Genomic DNA, 21499 nt, shown 5'->3' on the forward strand with positions numbered 1-21499 from the left:
TTCTAGGCTCATACTTGTAATGGAAAGAACAAAAATACCAGTCCTAGCATTTAACAGGAGATGCCTGGGATGGCTCAGTGTCACTAAGCACATGGAAATACCTGGCAGGTATGGAAGGGAGCCAAGGACTGGAGGAGAGTGAAGAATCAAGGACCAGTTGGATGATGGAACAGAGAAGCCAAGGATCCAAAAAGCAAATGATGTGATTTTATAAGTAACACATACAAGAAATTAAAATAGACACTAATAGTTAGAAAAATAAAAAGCTGTTTTAATAAAAAGTTATTGAATCACAATGTAATAAAACCTGTTTCATGTGTATAACAGTGATTTATAGACGTTGGGTAGAAGTTACTTAACCGCAGGGTACAGTTTGGGAGTGGCGCGCATGCCGAGCGCGGGGAAGGGGGGGGCGCAATTTAGTGTTTCGCCCTGGTCACCAAATGGACTAGAAACTCCGAAACGTGTAATTGCCCCACCACCTTCTGTAAGCCTAGAAAATGTTGCGAATTAAAGTAAACACGTTAAAATCGTGATAAGGTATGCCGGTTGAGTTTCGGCCCCTCCTCTCTCTTTGTACAAGCCGAGGGAGGCAGGTGGAGGAGGAGATTTAAAGTATGCTTCCGTCCTTCCTCCCTCCCTCCCCTCTACTGATGCTTCTTCAATTCAAAACAACTCCGGTCTGCTCCTCGGCTTGGCTTCCTGGAACCAATGCTCCAGCGAAGTACAGAACAACTCTGCAACTTCCCGAACCTTGCAAATGCGTAACCTTTACGGATTTCAAACCGCACAGCGCCAGGTTGGACCCCACGGACAAATCAAGGTACCCGCAGCCCTGTGTTTTGTTTACTTACGTAACGACGCGAGCGCTCTTGCTGTGTAGGAGAATCCAGGGCTGATGAACGTAAAGGGCGAGGTGGAGGCAGAGGTGCCAGGCAATGAATGGCACATGAGCCCTGCCAATCTTGTTCAGGGGCTGGAGCAGCCAAACCTCTGTGACGTGAATGGGTACTTTATAAGGTATATATCGCGGAGTTTCTCTGTCCTCATCAAGGGTTGCTTTTTTGACTTCTACTATAGTTATTTTTCAATGTATGTTATTACATGTTAGGGTACTGTTCTACCAGCACAGCCCCGCGTTGTTCAGGTCATTTGCAACCCTCCCCTGCCTCATCCCTCTATTGCTTTTAAGCAGCCCATTTGGCATGTATTTTTCTGCCTGTAGTGTAAAAGCCACTGTGAAATGGTGAACGGGACTAGACCATTTCTGTGGCAAGTCAGGGCTCGGTGGCACAGGACCATTAAGAAGTTCAAGGTGCCTTGATCCGCCACTACTTCAAAGTTAATACCTGCAAAGCAACAGTCCGTTTTAAACCCAACCATGCAGATTAGTCTGTGTGTCTATCTGCTTAGATGACGTGAAAACAAGATGCCATGTGTGCGGAGTTGCAAGTTTTATTCTGGTCCTGTATCACTTGGTGCATGTAGGTTATTGTGACTAAACTACTCTCTCATGTGCGGCATGACATAATCAGCCAGTCCTGACTGTCAGGCTTTCACCATGTTGCTCTGGTTCTCGTAGGCACGGCTTCATAATGTGAAACGCTACACATTTGGTTTCACGAGTTCCCAAAACGGGGAACTCGCGTCCCCTGCACATTATCTAAGGCTAGACGCCGAGCTGGTACATAGGATTAGTCTTCTAGATGTTTGATACATATGTATACAATACTTATAATGGTAGAAAACCAAATGCGTTAAAAATATTTTGTATAGACGCTCTTAAAGATACGTTCACCAATACTGATTTATGCAAAGCAAATGTTTTTTTAATTTTAAATATAACGGCCAGCATTTTTGGTAACTCCCAAGTTTTGGTCATGGCATCGGCGTCTAGTAAAAAAGAGGGTGCCTTTCACATGGTGGGTGGAGGAATGCAGCCTAGAGATTGAGGAACCCATTTTCTATCTTGGAGTTTTAATTAATAAAAACATATGAAAATACACATCTCTGTTTGCTGAGAGATAAACTCACAAATCAAGGCATAGCCATTCATAGGCGATATGGGGCTTTTTCACTCATTCCGGTCATCACTTTCTTTTTTTCTGTTTAGCAATTTTTATTAGGCTTTGTAATGGATAAATACAGGATATAACCATCACCAATTAACCATTATAATACTTGCTAACCAATAGTCCAAGATACAAATTTAAGTTGAGTTAACAATTAAAAGGCAGAACACTTTTTATAGACAGGTGATTCACATGCTTACCTATGGAGCAGAGGCGCTCCTCAACCTGGATTGGAAGGTTTGGCCGCTGATGGAAGGGTATTTTTGGCGGAGAATACTGAGACTGGCAAAGTCCCTCCCTATAGGCATCATCCGCCACGAGTTACGCTTACCCTCCATGCGCACGATAGATTTATGTAAACCTGTTTCCCATATATCGGAAATGTGTGGCAATTGAAGTTCTACTTCCTTTCTCAATACTGAGAACTCCAGGTCAGCCAAAGGAGAGAGCCTTGAATATGTGGTTTGACAGCCTGAGTACGATGTTGTCGTCATGAAGTGGACACTGACTTGCTGATGGTAAATCCACTGAAAGTAAAGAACATGCTAGAGAAGGCGGATTGGATTTTGACCAGTGAGGCGAGAGTCATCGACCCTGGGACCTTTAGATGGTGGAAGGAGAGAAAGGAGTTAAACGACCTCTCCTTATACCTTCCTAAATTCCCTTCAGCTTTCTTTACACATCTCCTTCTAAGATGCCGCCTTAACATCATGCCCACGCGGGAGGTACAGTATAAAAGACATCAGATTGGGGCGGATGGTGCCTTTTTGTAGATATTGTACAAACAAAGAGCAGGTGGAATCATGTGGTGATTGAATGTCGAGCACTCGCTGTATTTGGGGGAACACATGGGAAAGATAAGATAATTAGCGGCGGTAATCAGCTGGGACTGGCTACTGATGGGCCAAAGGGTGGGGTTGGTTCTGGGAATGTTCAAATGTGTAAACTTACTCTTGGGCCCCAAGGCAAAAACTGCTTAGATATTGGTCGAAAGTTAGGAACTGCAGAACTGTAATCCGTTTCCTCTCTGATTATTTTTTGGCAAAATACCCCTCCCGTTTGACTGAACAATGGAATTTGTTGACCTTTACTGATGTACATGGACATTTTCTTTCTTTTTGTCCCGCTAATCAAAGTGTGGATGTTTGTGAGTTTAATTTGGGATGACTTTTTTATTTTTATTTAGATGGAATGTTTTACCAGGAATTTGGAAGATACTGTTAAAGGTTTCTTTTGCTTTTGATATGTTGGCATGAAAGCAATAAAACAAAAACAAAAAAAAGGTCTATTGAAAATTAAGAAACATTTGCTTTCCATAAATCGATATTGTGAATTTATCTTTTATCTATACAAAATACTTTGAAGCTGTTTTGTATTGTACCATTTGTGAAGTATTGTATAAATATGTATCAAACATCTACAAGAATATTAATGACTACCGCACCAGGCAAAAGCTGCTCATGGTAGCTGTTGGTTCAAGCTAACCAGTGTCTCCTAGGCTAGAAGCAGGAGCTAAATAGTTTCCAGCAATTTGAAACCCTTCATTTTGGGCCGCCTTTGACCAGAATGTGAGGCCTTGTCTGTTTCCGCATCCAGTCCCCCATGCAGAATCTTCTGAAACACTGGTTGCTTGTGCGTCACATCTCTGCTTGGGAGCGCATATGGTAGTTTCTCTGGGCCTCGGGACTGAGCAGAGCTCTGCTGGCACTCTGCTCCGTCTTGTTCCAGCCCGTTTCCTACACTGAATGAAGATGAGTGGGTCTACCATAGTGCGGGTGCCAACCAAGATTTGAAGCCACAGTATTAAGCTCTCCACACACACACACACAGGCTATGCTGGTGACATGGTCCTGGGCATTGATCTTCCGTTCGCCAGCTGAGTGCCGTAGCACTAAAAGGGGCCACCTGGCCGGTACCTCGCCATCCGGCTGCCCATTATTCCTTTGATGGTGTGATGACCCCCTACCCAGACCAGTGGTAGAAGTGTATTTAAAAAAGTAGTGGAACTGAGGTCTCGGCAGGGGAGAGGTTAGTGAAAGCATAGTGTGACAAGTTTTGCGGCCCGGGAATTCCAGTAGTCTAAGTGACTAGTAACTAAAGCTCCTATTACAACTTTACAATTGCACAGGGTCATGAATGGACACATCCTCTATACAGAATGGTGAATATGGTCGTAAAAAAGTAGAGGAATGGTAAACAGAAAAAAATAAAAGTAGTGGAACACTGCTCCCGACCGTTCCCGCTCACTTCGATCACTGACCCAGACACTGAATGGCACAAGGGAGTTGTCCGTGCCAAGGCAGCTTACAGAAGGAGTATGATGATTGCACCTCCTCTGCTGTATTTCTTTGGAGCTCAGGGCAAACCTTGCTCGAATGCCTAGACTGACTGCGGCCTTTTGTTTACCAATAGGGGAAATAAAACTGCAATCCGGTTTCTTTTGCTTCGCATGTTTCTGTTAAAATGTATATTTTGTGAGGTTGCTCTTATTATATGGTTTATGTACTTTTAAATACATTTCTTAAAAGCAACATTTTATTCTAGCCTTGGGAATTCAAACATTAACGCAACTGCGCCAACTAGAGCTGGTTTGATATGTGGTCAAGTGCCTAAATTATAGATTGTGGAAAAAATCACAGCGTCCCCATTTAACCAAGTGTGTGATCCTGGGCAATAATTTAACCTTACTATGCCTTAGCTGACAAAATTGGCAGTAATTCAGTTGAGTGTAGTGTAGAATAGGTTAAGCCAAAGATTGGGGCTTTTCACCAGTGAAAATGTTTTCTTTGTTCGAACCTTTTTACCAGACACAGTAATATTGGTTGATTCTAAATGGACGGACCACCCTGAGGATCTGGTTTACAGTTCCTCTTCTTAATATATGAGGACCTTCGGTAAATAAAAATCAGGATATTACCTCTAGTTATTCTTTCAAATAAGGGCAAAATGATTGAAACAATACATAACGCAGCAGCAATCTATTATATTTGCAGCTAAAAAACATAGGCGAGTGCAATTTAGACAATGAATATGTATATGAGATGATGGGAAGTTAATTATTTTTACATTGTCTACTTTGAGAGAGATATCGCTGACCTATATGAGGTGAGTCGGACACCTATAAGGCCCCATAAAATTCTATTGATAACATTTGATTTGACTGAAATTTCGAAGTGATTAGGGACTAGTTGCCCACCAGACTGCAAAGTTTCGTAAAGATGCATTAAAAAATAAGACCGTTATTAAGAAGACAACATTTGGGGGGGGCGTGGCTTGGCGCCATGGCAGTCTCTTTGGCTCCGTAAGAGCTCCCGGCTGACGCCACGCATCCATTAGAAATGCCCTGGTGATAGCGCACCTTGAATGCACCTGGCAGGCGCGCCCGAAAGCCAAGGCAATGCGGCACAGAATCAGCTAAATCGCATCACCCTATGATGTCTGGAATTCAGGATGCACCGAGTCTGAATCGGAGCCGGGTGCAACGGTAGACAACATGGCTGACTCCTCCAGGCTACGGAGCTAACGGCGGCCGGGTGCACTGCAGTGCAGCCGGACCCCAAACGAGGAGAGCGGGGAAGCGGCTCCCGAACGGAGGTGAGCGTTAGCTGCTGTAACCTGGCACGAGGAGCCCCTCAACACCAACTCGCCTGAGGTAGTCGTCCCCAGCAGGCAGTGAACCCAATCCAGCACCTACATGAGTCACAACCTGGGGAACCCCCGAGCAGGGCGGGCAGGAGCATCACAAGCCCCCGACGCAGCATGGCTTGGAAGCCAGCACAGCGGGAGGTGGCAGCAGCTAGCAACAGCACGGCTCACGGGCCTGCAACAGCCAGCTACGGTACGGCCCAGAGACCTGCTGCGTGGCGTGTGCTCTGGAGCTTTGTTGCTGGAGGTGAGAGGGGGCAGCCGCCAGCAAACGGACCAGACCCAGACACAGCAACGCAGGAAGGCACTGCGTAACGAAGGTCAGGGCAGCCCTGAGCCCCCCCATGCCTCTAGACTGAAACAAAGCCAGAACCCCCTCATAGAACTCCCTCCTCAGGGGGATAAGCTGAGCGCAATAGGGGCGCCGGGGGCTCCCACCACGATAGTAACCACACCAGAGCCCCAACCCACCACAAGCACACCCAAGCCCCGTGAGAAAGGAACTCTGCATGATAGATCATTGAGGGAGAGGGGCTGTTGCCGGGACAAAGCCATCAACACCTAGTCAATAAATCACCAAGCCCTTGCACCGATGCCCACTGCTGGCCCAAAAGCCAGGCAGAACATGGCCAGGCGCCAGAGCCACCCACCAGCACAAGCTGCTTGAGTCTCCCCACAGCGTTGCCCCCCACCTCAACGGGCGCAAGGAACTTTGCAGACCGGATTGCTGAGGGAGAGGGGCTGTCGCCAGGACAAAGCCAGACAGCGGGGGGAGGGGGGCATCCTACGCAAGCGGTCCACGCCTTCACACTCTGAGGCCTTCAAACCCCAGGTCGCACCTCTCAGCCAGACCCGGGAGCCGAGTTACGGAGCCACCTGGTCAACAAAATTCCCAGAGGGTACCCTACTTCAACAACCGCACACAGCACCCGCCGGGCAGCCAGGAGTAAGCCATCCCAGCCGTCCTTCGGAGAAACCACTGGTGCGGGCCTACGCACCCTGCACCCGGACAACCCCCGAGGGGCAGGCCTGCCCAACCCCCTCCGTGGGTGTGCCTGGAGTCACCAATCCACATACCCACGGACAGGTCACAGCTCCCCCGACACACTGGAAAGACCGAGAGTCCATGCAGCTAATTAGTTAGAGCTCTTCGTCCCTAGGACTGGGACAGTAAGTCCGGCTCTCCAACCTACCCTCTGTGACCCCCGCACACCGCACCCCAGCCTGAGACTCGGACCTAAACTCAACATGTCTAAAAAAAAAAAAAAACGAACTAAGCAAGCAGACATTGCAGCTCTGCTATCCACCCCTGCAACAGATAGGCCCAGAAGGGGGGACCGCCTGGACCATGGGGAAACTAATGCTGAAAATACGCACACAGAGCCACTCCGGGAGGCCCCAACCCATGGAGTCATGAAATCGGACCTCCTAGCAGCATTAACTAGAGTTCCAGAAGGGCACCGAGGAGGTAAAGAGTACCATCACAGTACTGGAGGCGAGAGTGGGGGGACTGGAGATGAGAACAACGGAGGCGGAAACCACCCTGTGCGAGCACCGCTACGAAATTGAGAAGGGGGCGGACAGGCTGAATGCGCTAGAAGCCCGTTGCGAAGCACTCAAACTTAAACAGGAGGACTCAGAGAACCGCTCCTGCCGCAACAACATACACCTGAGAGGGATCCCCACATCCATTCCGGAGGCGGACCTCGAACATTACTTGAGCGACCTCTTCCGCTTCATAATAACCCTGCCGGATCACTCCACCACCCCCCGACCCCCTTGTGCTTGACAGGGTCCACAGAACTAGAGTTAAACCCAATTCCTCAGCCCCGCCGGACATCCTGGCAAGACTACACTAATTCAAAGTCAAGGAAGAAATCATGCAGGAGTCCAGGAGCTCCCCGCGAATACTGTTCAGAGACGCCTCCATCTCCCTATACCAAGATCTCGCCTCCATCACACTCCTGAAAAGGAAAGCACTGAAACCAGTCACGGAATGGCTGAGGGAAAAGGGCGTATCGTACCACTGGGGCTTCCCTACAGCCCTGATTTTCCCCTGGAATGGGAGCATACGCAAAATACACATGGCGGAAAAACTGTTGAACCTGACCACACGGGAAGGAACCAACAACGAGAGCGTGCCCTCTGACCAAGACCAAGAAGACCTGCAGGACTCTAACCGATCCTGGTCGCGAGTGGAGAGGTGCCGTCAGAGAATCAGGGAACCCCCACCCAAAAGCAAACGCCCGAGCAACGATGGCTAAAGCGGGGTGGCACCGACGCACAGGACCCCCGGAACCGACAAGCATCACCCCAAAAAACCAGACGCTAGCCATAAGCGCTGGCTATGCATTGAACTTTTGAAGTAAGGCAAGGCTTCAACCTTACACACAGCTTTCATCGCCACACAACAGAGGCCTAAGGGTCTTGCCTACAAAGGATCGCGTTGGCCCAGCCGGAGCCCCCGTTGGTTGAAGGCTGGCCCAGTTGACTAAGTTTTGTTTTCGTAGGGGGGGAAGAGGGGTGGGCAATGAGAGGGGCACACAGGGTCCAGCCCAACCGACAGCCGCCTGCACAGGCCAGTGGCAAGTGGAACACGACGGCACCCATCAGCTGCAACCCGACCATCTCGAAATGGAGTCACCCATAAAAAACCTGACCATGATCACCTGGAACGTCCAGGGCCTGAACTCCCCTAGGAAGCGGAAGTCCGTGGAACACCGCCTGGCCCAGCTAGAGGCAGATGTAGTTTTCCTACAAGAAACCCACCTTCTGGCCGCGGACGAACAGCGAGTCACATACCAAAGATTTCCTAAAAGATATTTCGCATCCTCCAGCCAGAAGAGAGGAGGGGTGGCAATCCCGCTCTGGGGTGGCAATCCTGCTCAGCCAATCAGCTGCGCTGACAAAGGTCACAGCCAAGCGGGACCCCGAGGGTAGGTTCCTAATGATCAAGGGCCTCCTGGTTGATCAAGGGCCTCCTGGTTGAACTCCCAATAACCATCATAGCAATTTACTGGCCAAACCGCGCCCAGGAGTGATTTCTACATAGGAGTCTCCCAGTAATTTAGTCTTTCGCAGAAGGCAAACTGTTGATGGGGGGGCGACTTCAACCTCACCCCGGATCCAACCATCGACATAACCTTACTGCCCACTGGAACAGATTTCTCGAAGGCATTGGGGCTCGCAGAATTTCTGAGACAGACGGAAACGATTGACGCCTGGAGGCTGGCGAACGACAAAGCCCGCTACTACACCTTCTCACATGTCCACAAGGGTTTCTCCAGAATAGACCTCCTACTCGTCTCGAGCACGCTTTTCCCCTGCATCGTGGACATCCACATCGGCCTAAGAGTAATCTCCGACTATGCCCCAGTCATAGCACAGCTCCAGACAGAGGGCCTACCAGCACCGCGACATAGCACAGCTCCAGACAGAGGGCCTACCAGCACCGCGACATAGGGCTTGGAAGCTGAAGGACTATCTCCTCACGGACATAGCAGACAGCCAGGAACTGTCGGAAGCTCTAACTATTTCACAGAGAATGTGGACAAGGGACCCACGGAGGCTATGGTGTGGGATGCCATGAAGCCAGCGATTCGAGGGGTCGCCATGAACTGCTCAGCGGCACACAGGCACAGACACCAGCTAAAACTAGAAAAACTGGAAACTGAGGTGACACAAAGAAGCAAACCACAAATGACGCCAGTCGACAAGGTCATGGAATGAACTACGCAAAGCTAAAGTAGTCCTGGAAATGCACCTTGCAGACTGAACAGCCCGAGCTTTGACGTACACGAAGCAGTATTACTATTTGAATAGCAATAAAGCCAACCGCCTACTCTTGCACAAGCTTAAAGTTCACACCAGAAACAACATTGCAGTCCTACGGGACCAAGGTGGGATACCTCGCTGCTCGGACCCCGAAAAGCTGACCATGATCGTGCACCATAGGAAGGTCATGACATGAAAGTCCACATAAGCAGTAGCACACGCCGCCTATCTGTGAACAATTCCAAGGCCGCGCCGCCACCTGCAGATCGACACCCTGGAAGACCCTATATCTCCGGAGGAGGTATCAGAAGTGATCCGCTCTATGAAGAACACGGCACCTGGCCCAGATGGTCTGTCTGCACCATTCTACAAGAAATATATAGAACTATATCCTGGGCCCCCATCTAGCCTCACTCTTCAACACCTTCCTGGAAACTGGCTCCACCACCCCCTCCATGAAGGAGTCGGTCACGGTCCTGATCCCGAAACCCGGAGCAAACCCAGAACTCTGCGCATCATACCGCCTCATCGCTCTGATGAACGTAGACTCCAAAATCTTCTTGAAGCTACTGGCACGCAGGCTCGCCGGGCTCCTCCCCGGATCTCATCCACCCGGACCAAACGGGGTTCATCCCCGGACGCAACACCTTGGACAACATCAGGCGCACCTTAGATATCATCGAGACAGCCAATAGTACTGGAGGAGAATTGGTGGTAGCCTCACTCGACGCACACAAGGCGTTCGACATGCTGGACTGGGGTTATATGAGGGAAACGCTGCGCCACTACGGAGTAGGTCTGAAATGGACGATGGCAAACTATCGGCACTCCACCACAACCCTGAGAATCAACGGCACCATGTCCCCCAGAATCGGGATCACTAGAGGCACGCGCCAGGGCTGCCCTCGTCACCTCTCATCTTCGCCCTGTCAATGGAACCGTTCACCTCCAGAATCCGACAGAGCCCGGTAACCCAGGGTCTGAAGTTCAAGAACATCACCTATAAAGCAGCCCTATATGCCGACGACGTTCTGCTAACACTAACGCAGCCAAGCATATCTCTAACAGCGCTATGGGAACAGCTGAACAGCTTCAAAGCAGCCTCCGGGTTCTCGATCAACCTCACGAAGTCCGTAGCACTGGGCATTAACATTCTGAAAGCAACGCTGGACTCCTTATCGGCCTGCCTCCCAATCCCATGGGCTAGAGCCCATCTAAACTACCTAGGCGTCCGCCTGCTGAAGCTAGCTGAACGCACCTACAAACTAAAATTCCCGCCCCTGCTGAAGGACTTGACGTTGACATGGCCCGCTGGCAAGATCAAGAGATATCCTGGTTAGGGAGGATCACAGCGCTTAAAATGAACTTGGTCCCCAGACTGCTCTACCACTGCCAGGCCCTCCCGGTAGAAATTCCCAAAATAGCCATGTAGAAACTACAAGCAAATATGTTAAAACTAGTTTGGGGGGGGCGAGCAGCCCCGGGTGACGTGGAAAGTTTTACTCAGGAGCCCCGGGTCTGGAGGCCTGGGAGTCCCCAAAGTCGAATAGTACTGCTTAGCCACCCAGCTCTCGGCGGCATTTACGTGGCAACCGGGCACCAACAAACCCTGCTGGTTACAGCTGGAGGAGAACTGGAGCCAACACCCACTGGGATCCCTCCCACACATCACATGGCCTAAGCATCCCCCAAACGCTGGGCTCCTCTCGACTATCAGGAACACGGTAAGCAGCTGGAAGCAGGGAGCAAGGAGGTGGAACTGCAGAGGCACGGTGTGCCCAATCTCTCCAGTCTGGGAGAACCCGGACTTCACCCCAGGTCAGGGGCAAAACACCTTCTCCAAGTGGAAGGCAGGTGGCCTGAATCACTTAGCGGACTTCTACGAAGGGGACTCCCCACTCGCCTTCAAGGACTGCAAGAGGAAATTCCAGGTGCCGGAAGGCGAGAGGTTTCGCTACACCCAACTCTGACATTGGCTGTCACACGACTCAACGAGGGCACATGGATATTGAGAACTTGCAGCACTGGTGCGCACACTAACGGCAACCCCACCCAGGGGGAAGATCTCGACCCTATACAGGCTGCTGGACAGGGTAGACCCCGAATCCAAGGAGCCCTACATGAAACGGTGGGAGAGGGATCTGGGCCGAGAACTAGACAGGACCAGCTGGGAGCGCATCTGGGCCAGAACCCACAAGACCTCCAAATGTGTGACGAATAAAGAGGGTGCCATCAAGGTTTGCTATTGGTGGTACATGACTCCGGAAATCCTTCACAAATGCAACCCCGCCATCCTGCCACACTGTGGGGGGGGGGGGGCTGTGTGGACACAGGAACGCTGTCCCACCTCTTATGGTCGTGCCCGAAAGCGGAGAGGTTCTGGAGGGAGGTCTTGGAGCAGATCCGACAGATCACAGGCCTATCGATACCGTGGGACCCGGGGATTGTCCTAATGGGAGAATTGGGGCAAGGACAGTTCCCGATGACAGGCAATCTTGTAGACCTCTGCACGCACCTACTGACTGCACCCAAGATCCCAATCGGCAAACTGTGGAAACTTGAGGAGGGCCCAGCGATTCCCCCGTGTGGTGGGTAAAATGCTGGGACATTGCTGCAGCTGAGAAAATCACTGCTATCCGCCTGGGCAACCAAAACAAGTTCCACAGCGCCTGGGACCCATTTCTGGACTTTGTGGAGAGATTCCCAGGAGTGGCCAGACAGCCCCCATCTCTCTGTTGGCTGACAAATGGACTGACAGTGTAGTGACCCCCCTTATCTGTGCACACGGCAGTCCAAAACCACCGTAATCGCTGAATTTGATCCCTGTAACTTTGACCCGAGACTGCTGCGACCCCACTCCCGGACCACCCCGGAGTAAGCCTGCCCCACCTCTTTCCTTTTCCTTCTTCTTCCTGTTCTTGTTTACCTCAGTTGAGGTCATGTTGACGTTTGTCATGTTTCACCGTAATAGCATGTCATAAAGAATAATGAAGCATTTGTTTACAAATGCAAATAAAGTCATATTAAAAAAAAGACTTTTTTTTTTTCTCCAAGTTGCGGCCTACTTCACTCATTTTCTCATAGATAAAGGTCTATTTTTGCCAAAGCACACAGCCCAAACCGCTGAATGGATCTGGACCAGTTCCAAAACAACTTGGGCACAGAGTTTTACCTTGCGATCCATGCTTGGTTTGGTGTTATTCAGTGCAGTAATTATTTAAATATTTGAAAGAGAAGTGGGTGCCCCTTCTCAAAAATAGATGGCTATATCTCAGGGATTTACCCAACACTGGGTGTTTTTAGAAATGAAACAAACCGCCATTTTGTATTTCGATGTGAGAGATATTCAAGGTTATAGCCAAGGATATGGGAATGTGAAACACAAGAAAAAAGCCAATGGAGGCTAAAAAAATCCTGCCAATGCCTTCAGGCTAGAGATGGGGTGGCTAAAGGGCACCAAGTGAAATTTGGGAGTTGGATGGGGTCTAGGGTTTGAGTTTGCAACACAAAGCTTTCTGTAGCCTCGGCTATAGCCACGAATAGCTGACATCTCAAAGCAAACTGTCACAGAAACAGCATGTGTTGTGGGGGGAGAGGGCAGGGGAGGTGAGAAGGCCATCTGGGGAGTGGGGGGAGCTGGCACCGATGAGTGGGGCACTTGGAGAGGGCTTGGGGGCGGGAGGGAGCAGGAAAGCATTTGGTTTCCAGCCATTTTTGTGATATTCGCAGCTATAAAGGACTATGGGTTGCTGAGGGTATGTGTAGTTCAGTACAGTGTTTTTGTTTTTGTGTTTTTTTTTTTTTTTTTTTTTAACATTAAACAAAAAGGTATTCTTAGAGCTATAGTGACATCGGGGGTGAAAAACCACTGGCCATGGCCAGTGACACATTGCCATCCAGGTCTCCCATCCATGCAGTAACCACAACAGACCCTGCTTAGCTTCAAAGTGAGAAAGGGGCTAAACTTCTCAGACCATGTTGCCCGATAAATGAGCCAAAGTTGCAAGACCATTTGGAGAAACGGGCCAGCCCTCTCCTGCTTTGAAGCTAAGCAGGGTCAGTCCCGCTTTGAAGCTTAGCAGGGTCCGTCCCGGTTACTGCATGGATGGGTGACCGAATGGGCATCCAAATATATATATATATTTTTTTTAAACTGTGCTTCTGTTGGTCCTTGAAAGTTTTTCACTCTGAGACCATTTTTGCCTGTTGCTGAATTGCATTCTGGTATTTGTAGTCTTTTAAGATGGAAGGGAATAATGCCACAATTGTACACTTTTTGCCTAACCTAGTTCTATAAGGATTTATGTATTTGAGTGACACTATGGTTTGTGTAATTTTCAAGTTAGCTTTATAAAGCACAGTATTGATGAAAGCCAGACATGGGGGTGAGGAGAGGAATTGATGAGGGGCAAGTAAGTATGTGTTGTATTTTATTTGTCTTTTTATAGAGCGCCTTAAACCAAAGTGCTGTACATTAAAATTAAAGCACAGTACAATTAAAATGAATAGACCATTGAATCCAGATTACAATCACTTAAGGGTGTAGAAGTAAATGTGTTTTGAGAGAACCACGGAAGACAGAATAGACAGCAATAAAGCGAAGAGAGAGTGGGAGAGCATTCCAGTGAAGAGGAGCAAGAAGATCAAAAGATCGGAAACGAGACTGAGCGCAGGGAGGACGAGGAACCGAAAGTCTAAAATGGGCAGAAGACTGCAGAGAGCGAGATGGGAGTATAGAAAGATAGAAGTTCAGTAAGATAGTTTGGAGCAATAAAGAGATTTAAAAACAAGACAAAGAAAGTTAAACTTAATTTGAGAGTGAAAAGTTAGCCAATGGAGTGTTGCAAGAGACGAGGAAATGGAGTCCCGGTAAGGAAGAAGACACAATAGATAAATTGAAGAATTAAAGACTTGAGTTTAAAGGGGCCAGACGAGATCAGGGAAAACAAAACAGGGTGGAAGAAAAGTAGAATAGTCAGGAGAAATCAGACAGGAGATTAAAAGTTTGGATGCTTGAAAAGTGAGAAATGGGCGCGCTTTGCGTTCCTGCCATTTCCACCTTCACAACATCTGCAAAGTGAGAAAGATATGGTGAGAGAAAGATTTGAGTCTGAGTGAAGACCAAGGTTGCGAGCTGTAGTTGAAATTGGAAACTTAGAACGTGGAAAAGATAGCCATGGAGGCAGGAAATGAGGGGGAATAGTGTTAGCAGGGAAGAACAGAACCTCAGTTTTCCCAGCGTTGAGAGCGAGAACATGAGAAGACATCCAAGATTTAATAGCCAAAAGACAAGCTGAAAGAGTATGATGGCTAGCAGGGCGAAATGAGGAAAAAGAAAAATAGTTGTCTGCGTAGAAATGGTGGGATAGACCAAAAGAAGAGATGATAGCAGCAAAGAGAAGGTGTGAGGTGTATAAGGAAAAATGGAAGGGGACGAATTGACCCTTGAGACACCCCGTGATCAAGCGGAAAGGGTGAGGAGGACTTACCCGCCCAAGAAACTGAAAAAGTTCTGCTGGACAGGTAGGACTTGAACCAGAACAGAACCTTTAATACCAAATGATGAGTGATGTCAAGAGTAAAGCGTGATCCACCATGTCGAAAGCAGCAGAGAGATCCAAGTGAATAAGAAAAGAAGGGTGCTTAGAGTAGCGAACCGAACGGAAGAACATCAGCGTTAGAAACCGAGGCAAAGTGCAAACTAAAAGTTTGAGGAGTAGGAATAGAGGGAAATGATGTGGTGGATGGAAGCGAAGCTTTGATATCACAACGGAGACAATGAACTTTCAAGGAGAAAAAATGAGCTAAGTCAGAGGCAGACAATGTTGAGTTAAGAGAATAATCCAGGTTGGGAGGAGAAAGCAGTTGTGCAACGGTTTGAAAAAGACGCCCTGGGATGGGCAGATTGAGTGTGTAGTAGATCAGAAAAATGAACCCGTTTAGCAGAGAGTAAGCAGTTATCATAGAGTGTGATAAGAAAAGTAGGAAGAGTGGCCAGGTGCTGATTTTAGATTTGAGCCAGCACCTTTCAAGCCGGCGAAGAAAACGACGCATAGAACGAAGGTGAGGAGACAGCCAAGGTTGAGAAGGTTTCCGGGTGGGGTGAAAAGCAGACAAGAGGATAGAATTGGTCTAGAGAAGATGAAAGAGATGAGGAAATAACAGAAGCCGCCTCATCAGCATTGAGGGCGGAAAAGAGTGGTATGGAAGGAAGGGCAGAAGTACAGAGAGTAGTGAAAAGCATAGGAATAAAGTCTCGTAAATTTCAATGAAAAAATGTTGCTGGAGAAGAGGGAGCCAAGGAGTTTTGGAAAGTTGGAGGGGATAGTGACAATGAAAGTAGGTGGTGATCCGAAAGATAGATGGGTAAGGCGGAAACTGAAGAAGCAGTGAAAGTTGAAATAAAAATTAAATCAAGAAAAGAACCAGATATATGAGATGCAGAAGTTTCAAGAAGGGTTTATAGTCATAATGTAGAAAAAAATGTCGACTTACAAAAATGTAGAAAAAAAATGTAGAAAACAATGTCAAAAACCTACACATATAATGAAAAGTCAATTTTTAGAAAAAAAAATGTCGAAAAAAATGTCAATTAGCACTATCAATAAATAAACAAGAAGAGTATCATTTACTAGGCGGGGTCCCCCCCAACCTCCCTCACCCAACACCCCCGGCCACCACCCTCTCACCCCTCAAACTCAACACATTTTAATTATATATTTTTCGAAAAAATGTAGAAAAAATTCGACATTGTTTTTCGACATTGTTTTCTAAAAAAGAAATTCAACATTTTGACTTTCTACATTATTGCATTCTACATTATGACTGACCACCTGCAAGAGGCAAGAGAAAATGAGAACCAAGAACATAAAGAAAAGGAATAGTGGAGTGTAGAAGATAGATGAAGATTAAAGTCGCATAGTAATACAATAGGAGTAGGACTAGGCAAAAGGTGAGATAAAAGATGGTCGATATCATCGCAAAAGGAGCCAACTAGACCAGGGGGACGATGGACAGTAATAAATGATATGGGGAAAGGTGTGATGAAGATTTTGTAGATGAATTCAAATGAAGAGTAGGAAGGAAAAGAGAAACCGGAGCGGTAGAATAAGCCAGTAGCCCCACTGCGACTAGTGGTACGGGGAACATGGTCAAAAGAAGTCAAGGGTGTAGTCCAAGACGCAGCAGTGGTTGTGTTTTGAGGCAGAATCCATGTTTCAGTAATGCATAGGAAATGTAATTTGAATCTTAGAAAAATGTCCAGAACTGCAGTGGATTTATTGCAGAGGGACCTGGCGTTCCAAAGTACAAGGTAGATAGTAGCAGTATTTATAGAAACCAAGGGATAAATGAGATTGTTTTTAGTATGGTTGCTTATGAGTCTGACATCAGAGTGAGAGCTTTCTGGAGGCGATGGGAAGGGTATGGTTAGTCATGTAGAGTAGGACCAGTACTTTAATGCAATCAAACCTAATACCGGGAAATGCCTTGCCTGGATGTACTGGGGAAGCACTGAGGTAGCAGGATGGCTTTGCTACAGAGCACAATGCGCTCTTGCCGCTGACAGCAGACCACTTTTCCCCAACCATGCCCTGGCATAGCCTCTAGGCGGATGTTGTAGCTGAGGGTGGATTGGGAATGAGGCAGAGGGGCGAGGCCAAGGTCATTGCCTGGTGTTGTCTGGCAATGTAACACTAGTGCATTTCCTGCAAGCTCCAAGGAGCGGGCCGGCAACCAAATGAACTGTACTCCTTTACAGTGCAGTCACACAAGCCCTCACAATCTGGGCGGATGGTACCACAGAAAGCTGTCAAGACAGCCGCAGACAGACAACATTTCCCCAACTTCCAACGTTCTAGTATTTGCCTACGATGTGGCAAGTTTGCAATCCTGGACACTGGTAGTTATTTTCCCCCGGTTGTGGCTGCTTTTCAGGGCACCAGTAAAGGACACATGTGGGTGGACATCGTAACTTTTCAGATGACGGATGAAACCACTTGGGTTTTCTTGAGGTTGGTAAGCTTACTCAAGTATTTGGATACTAGGATTTTACTTGGGTTGTTAAATTCCCAATGCAGACGTTTACCCACAAGTATTGGATTTTTTTTCCGTGGAATATTTCACTACAGATTGCTGGGTTTAAAAGGTGAGCACCTTTTTATACTTTGCCAGCATATTTATAGGAAGATTTCCTCTCTCAGGTTATTTTTCTGGTGTTCATTACTTTTTTTCAAAAGTCCAATGCTATTTTGAGCATTTTCCTCTAAGGTGAAGGTCAATTGAACTACATTTGTATATTTCACTTTAAAATATATGGTCACTTATTGTGCGTATATTCATGGGTGCCAGCTCTTCTCGCTATGCGGGCGAAAGTACCTGGGCATATGTTCTTGCAGCTGATCCTTTTTTACCCTTTTCCATACTACTTAAATGCGTTAGTTGGGGTTGTGCGATGTATCACAAGTCACCAAGAGACCAGCCATAAAACAAGGGGCTTATAGCACGCTGCTTAACCAAAGTGTATGACCCTCAGCAAATCATTTAATCTCACTGTGCAGTACCTAAAACATGTTCTCAAAGCCTGCAATTTTTTATACATAACAATACCACTGTCAAACACGACAAAATCAGTTTGATTGATGTCTTAGAGCGACGGGTTGCAAGCAGCCCTCCAGATAAGGTGCATACAAGGCCTTTTTACCGAGAAAATCTTGTAAATACGACAAGCTTTATTATTTTACTGTGTACATTTACACAGAAGTTTAGAGCAGAGGGCAGTGCAAAATGGTTACTTGACAGAAACCAGAAGGCTTCTTTAGATTTTTATCTACATGGACGTAATTGCAAGCCATGGATAAAAGCCTCTGAAACAGAATGTATTTCTCTGAAGCCTTTCAAAAAAGAAACTGCACGCTGTGATAAAAGGTTATTTCCATTCAGCTTCTGCTGTGTTGCTGCTCGTGGAGGAAACAGAAGCACTGCGTATATTTATTTTTCTACCATTTTAGGATTCTAAAATGAATAAGATGGAAAACTAAGTAGCAATGGAGAATTAATATTTAAATTATGCTTTTTTCCAGTGAAAGCAAACCAGTATTGCATAATTGTATTTTTCAGGGTTCCTGTGCTGTGTGCATAATCCTGCTAAGGCAGATAATTTTTACATTTATTATTTAATTTACACTCTAATGATAAAAACAGTGTGTAAAATGATGACTATGCATGATATAGTTTACATCCATTGAACCTTGCAGTCAATGGGGCACATTACTATAAATGGTCAGTGACAACAGAGTCTTTGCTCAAGGGTCAGTGATTGTCATTACACCAATCCCAGGTGTTCTAGTCTCTCAAATCTTCAAGACTACAATTAAAACATCCAAAACCTGACTCTGCAGGAAGTGCAAGCGCTGTTCAAAAACAAACAAATGAAAGTTACATTTGTAATTGAAATGGAAACTTCATGTAGCGCTTCATACATTGTTCGTCCAACATCTAGGCACTATTATACATCAGTCGATAACCGACCTCCGAAGGATGTTAGCCAATAAGATAGCTCAGCCAGTTGAGCACTCGTTGCTGCGATATGTGCGTGATCTGTAGGTTTGAATCCCAGCAAGGCCAACTCAGCCTTTCATCCTTTCAAGGTCGATAAAGGAGTACCGACTTTGGTTTGGTGATAATTGTAATAAATATGTTCTATGTACAGCGCTTTGCCAAAGTGCTATATAAATGACCATTTGACCATGAGATTAGATATGGAATTTAGCATCGAGTTCTTGCCTCTATGCACTGTTGTATCATAATATTGGCATACTATTAGGTAGTAATAGCTCCAGGAAATGAGGACTTTCATTAAACATCAAAAGACAACTCTATCGAAACCTCAAAACATGCGATTCATGCTCACTTTACTATGTAATTGGCTAGGTTTTTGTGTTTTCAATATTTAAATATATACAGGAGAGATCAAATGGCCAGACCTTAGAGAAATAATGAAAGGTGTATTCTGTCACAATGCAGAAAGCTGTAGCATAGTAATGATTTCCATACAGTGTTTGCACACGTCGGCTGGATGTCACATACTTTTCTCCTTTACAAGACAGTAAAATGTAATTTTTACTCTCTTGAAATCACATTTAGTCTCAAAGTTTAAAAATGGGGAGTAAAATACTCCCACCTCAATCTTATCTGGAGCACTGGTTGCGAGTGTTTTAGAATATAGAGTGGTTGTGACTACAGGCCATGACTAGTGGTTTGGTAGTGTTTGGCCGTGCCCACCAGTCATGGCCAAAGGCCATGCTAGTGGTCTGGAAGTGTTCTAAAAATCTATGGAATTACAAAGCCCTTGAAATTCAAGGAAAAAACTTTAGTTGCAGGGACGCTAAGGCGAGATGTTGCGCAACAAACACCATGAAAATGTAACGCTCACCTGGTATCCACAGGGACGTCACTCAGCCTGTTCTGACCTCTTACGACCTCAAACCCTTCCCTGGAGGCTATTCGACTGGAGACTGGGCCTGAAACACAGGATTGGTAGAGTTTAACTCCCTATCGTTTGTGTGCTTGAACCCCTTCTTCCCTGGGGTCCAACCCTTCCCTTTGATCCACAGCTCACCTTGTTTTCTTGGATAGTGTGCTCTCCATCCTGCCTTCAGCGCAGGGGCGCGTTGATTGATGCGGGCTTGTTGCTGCCTAGTTACTTCACTGGCAAGAGAACGACAGAATAAGGAGTCTTTTGAACAGTTCTCTAACTTCGTTCCTTTTCTTTCTTAGATGATGGCTGGCATCCGGGGATGGCGGCGTGCTGCTGAGAGGAGTAGCACTGAAGGTGAGTGAGAGTGAGAGTGCGATGCGCGATGAACCCGTTTCGTAGTTGCATTGAACGGAGTTCTTTTTCTGTGTCTTTTAGGTGCCGCGATGTTTTCAGCGTGGATGTCGGTTATGAAGAACAAATGCGGTGGGTAAGCGCGGTATGCAGCGCCTCTAGATGTTTCCACACTAACCTGGAGTGTCTTTTCCCTCTTGCAGATGGATGAGCAGTTCCGGAGACAGAGTTCCCCCAAAGCGGCTGGGATTCAGGTAAGCGTTTGAAGCTTGTACAGTATTTAAAAATAAGCGAAGATTTGCAGAATGCTTACTAATGCCTTTTTTTTGTTCTTTTTCCTTTTCCTTAGGAAGTGGCGTGCCGGGATGGGAATGACACCGCCGAAGATGCCCGCAGAACACAAGGAGCGATGACTGATGGGAAGAAGCGCCGCAAGGTAAGGCTGTTCCTAACGGTGTTCTTGTTCTTGCAGGGGCTGAGCGCAGAAGAAAGATGCAGGCCTACTGGAGACCGATCTGATCACAGTGAGTGTCCCGCTGCAGGTGCAGAAAACGCAATGCATGTTTCTCAGCCTGGGTGTGGCTTAAATAGTCTCTGGGTATCCCAGGTGCCTCTGGGCTGAACCACACCCAAAAGATTAGACCGCACATGCAGTTATGAGAACCGAAATATGTGGGGGCATCCATCTTGTCCCCATCAATGCACTACAAGTCCAATCCCCAATGTTATCCTGTGGGAGTGAGTGAGTCTGGTGCCACAAGTGCCAAGTCTGACTCCAAGTGGGTCTTTGGAGGGATGCAGAGGCCCTTGAGTGCCATGTAGGTGATCGTGGCCTGGCTCCAGCCTGACATCTTGGAGGGCTGGGGACATGAGGGACAGGAATCGTCACAGAAAATCAGCTAAAGCCTCCTTAACTTCATGCCCCCTGTTGCGCAGCCTATGCCCACAATGATGACATCACAGATGGCATCACTAATTATTTTGTATGAGAACACTGATGACATTTCACATCACAGATGCCATCACTGGTGATGACACTATTTGCATTGTATATAACTGATTACATCAATAATGGAATTAGACATAACATCATTTATAAATTGGCTCATGAAAACTTAACCTAATAACAATTTAAGCCGTGGACGGGCCTATGCCCACCAGTGCCCTCCCCGTATTAAAC

The 21499-nt window shown here is 47.1% G+C and overlaps 1 protein-coding gene across 2 annotated transcripts in view; it reads left to right on the plus strand.

Moving 5' to 3' along the window:
* The first annotated feature begins 619 nt into the window (after positions 1-619).
* Positions 620-21499, plus strand: part of PLCXD1 (phosphatidylinositol specific phospholipase C X domain containing 1) — a 332120-nt gene continuing 311240 nt past the window's right edge. The window contains exon 1 of one of the 2 annotated variants that reach the window (XM_069636623.1): positions 620-823. In XM_069636623.1, the coding sequence (XP_069492724.1) occupies positions 654-823 (170 nt within the window). In that variant the 5' untranslated portion in view covers positions 620-653. The remainder of the gene's footprint in view (positions 824-21499) is intronic. The other variant, XM_069636624.1, reaches the window with a different exon arrangement.

This window comes from Ambystoma mexicanum, chromosome 7p (genome assembly GCF_040938575.1).
Source record: "Ambystoma mexicanum isolate Mex_15411 chromosome 7p, UKY_AmexF1_1, whole genome shotgun sequence".
Classification (NCBI taxonomy): domain Eukaryota; kingdom Metazoa; phylum Chordata; class Amphibia; order Caudata; family Ambystomatidae; genus Ambystoma; species Ambystoma mexicanum.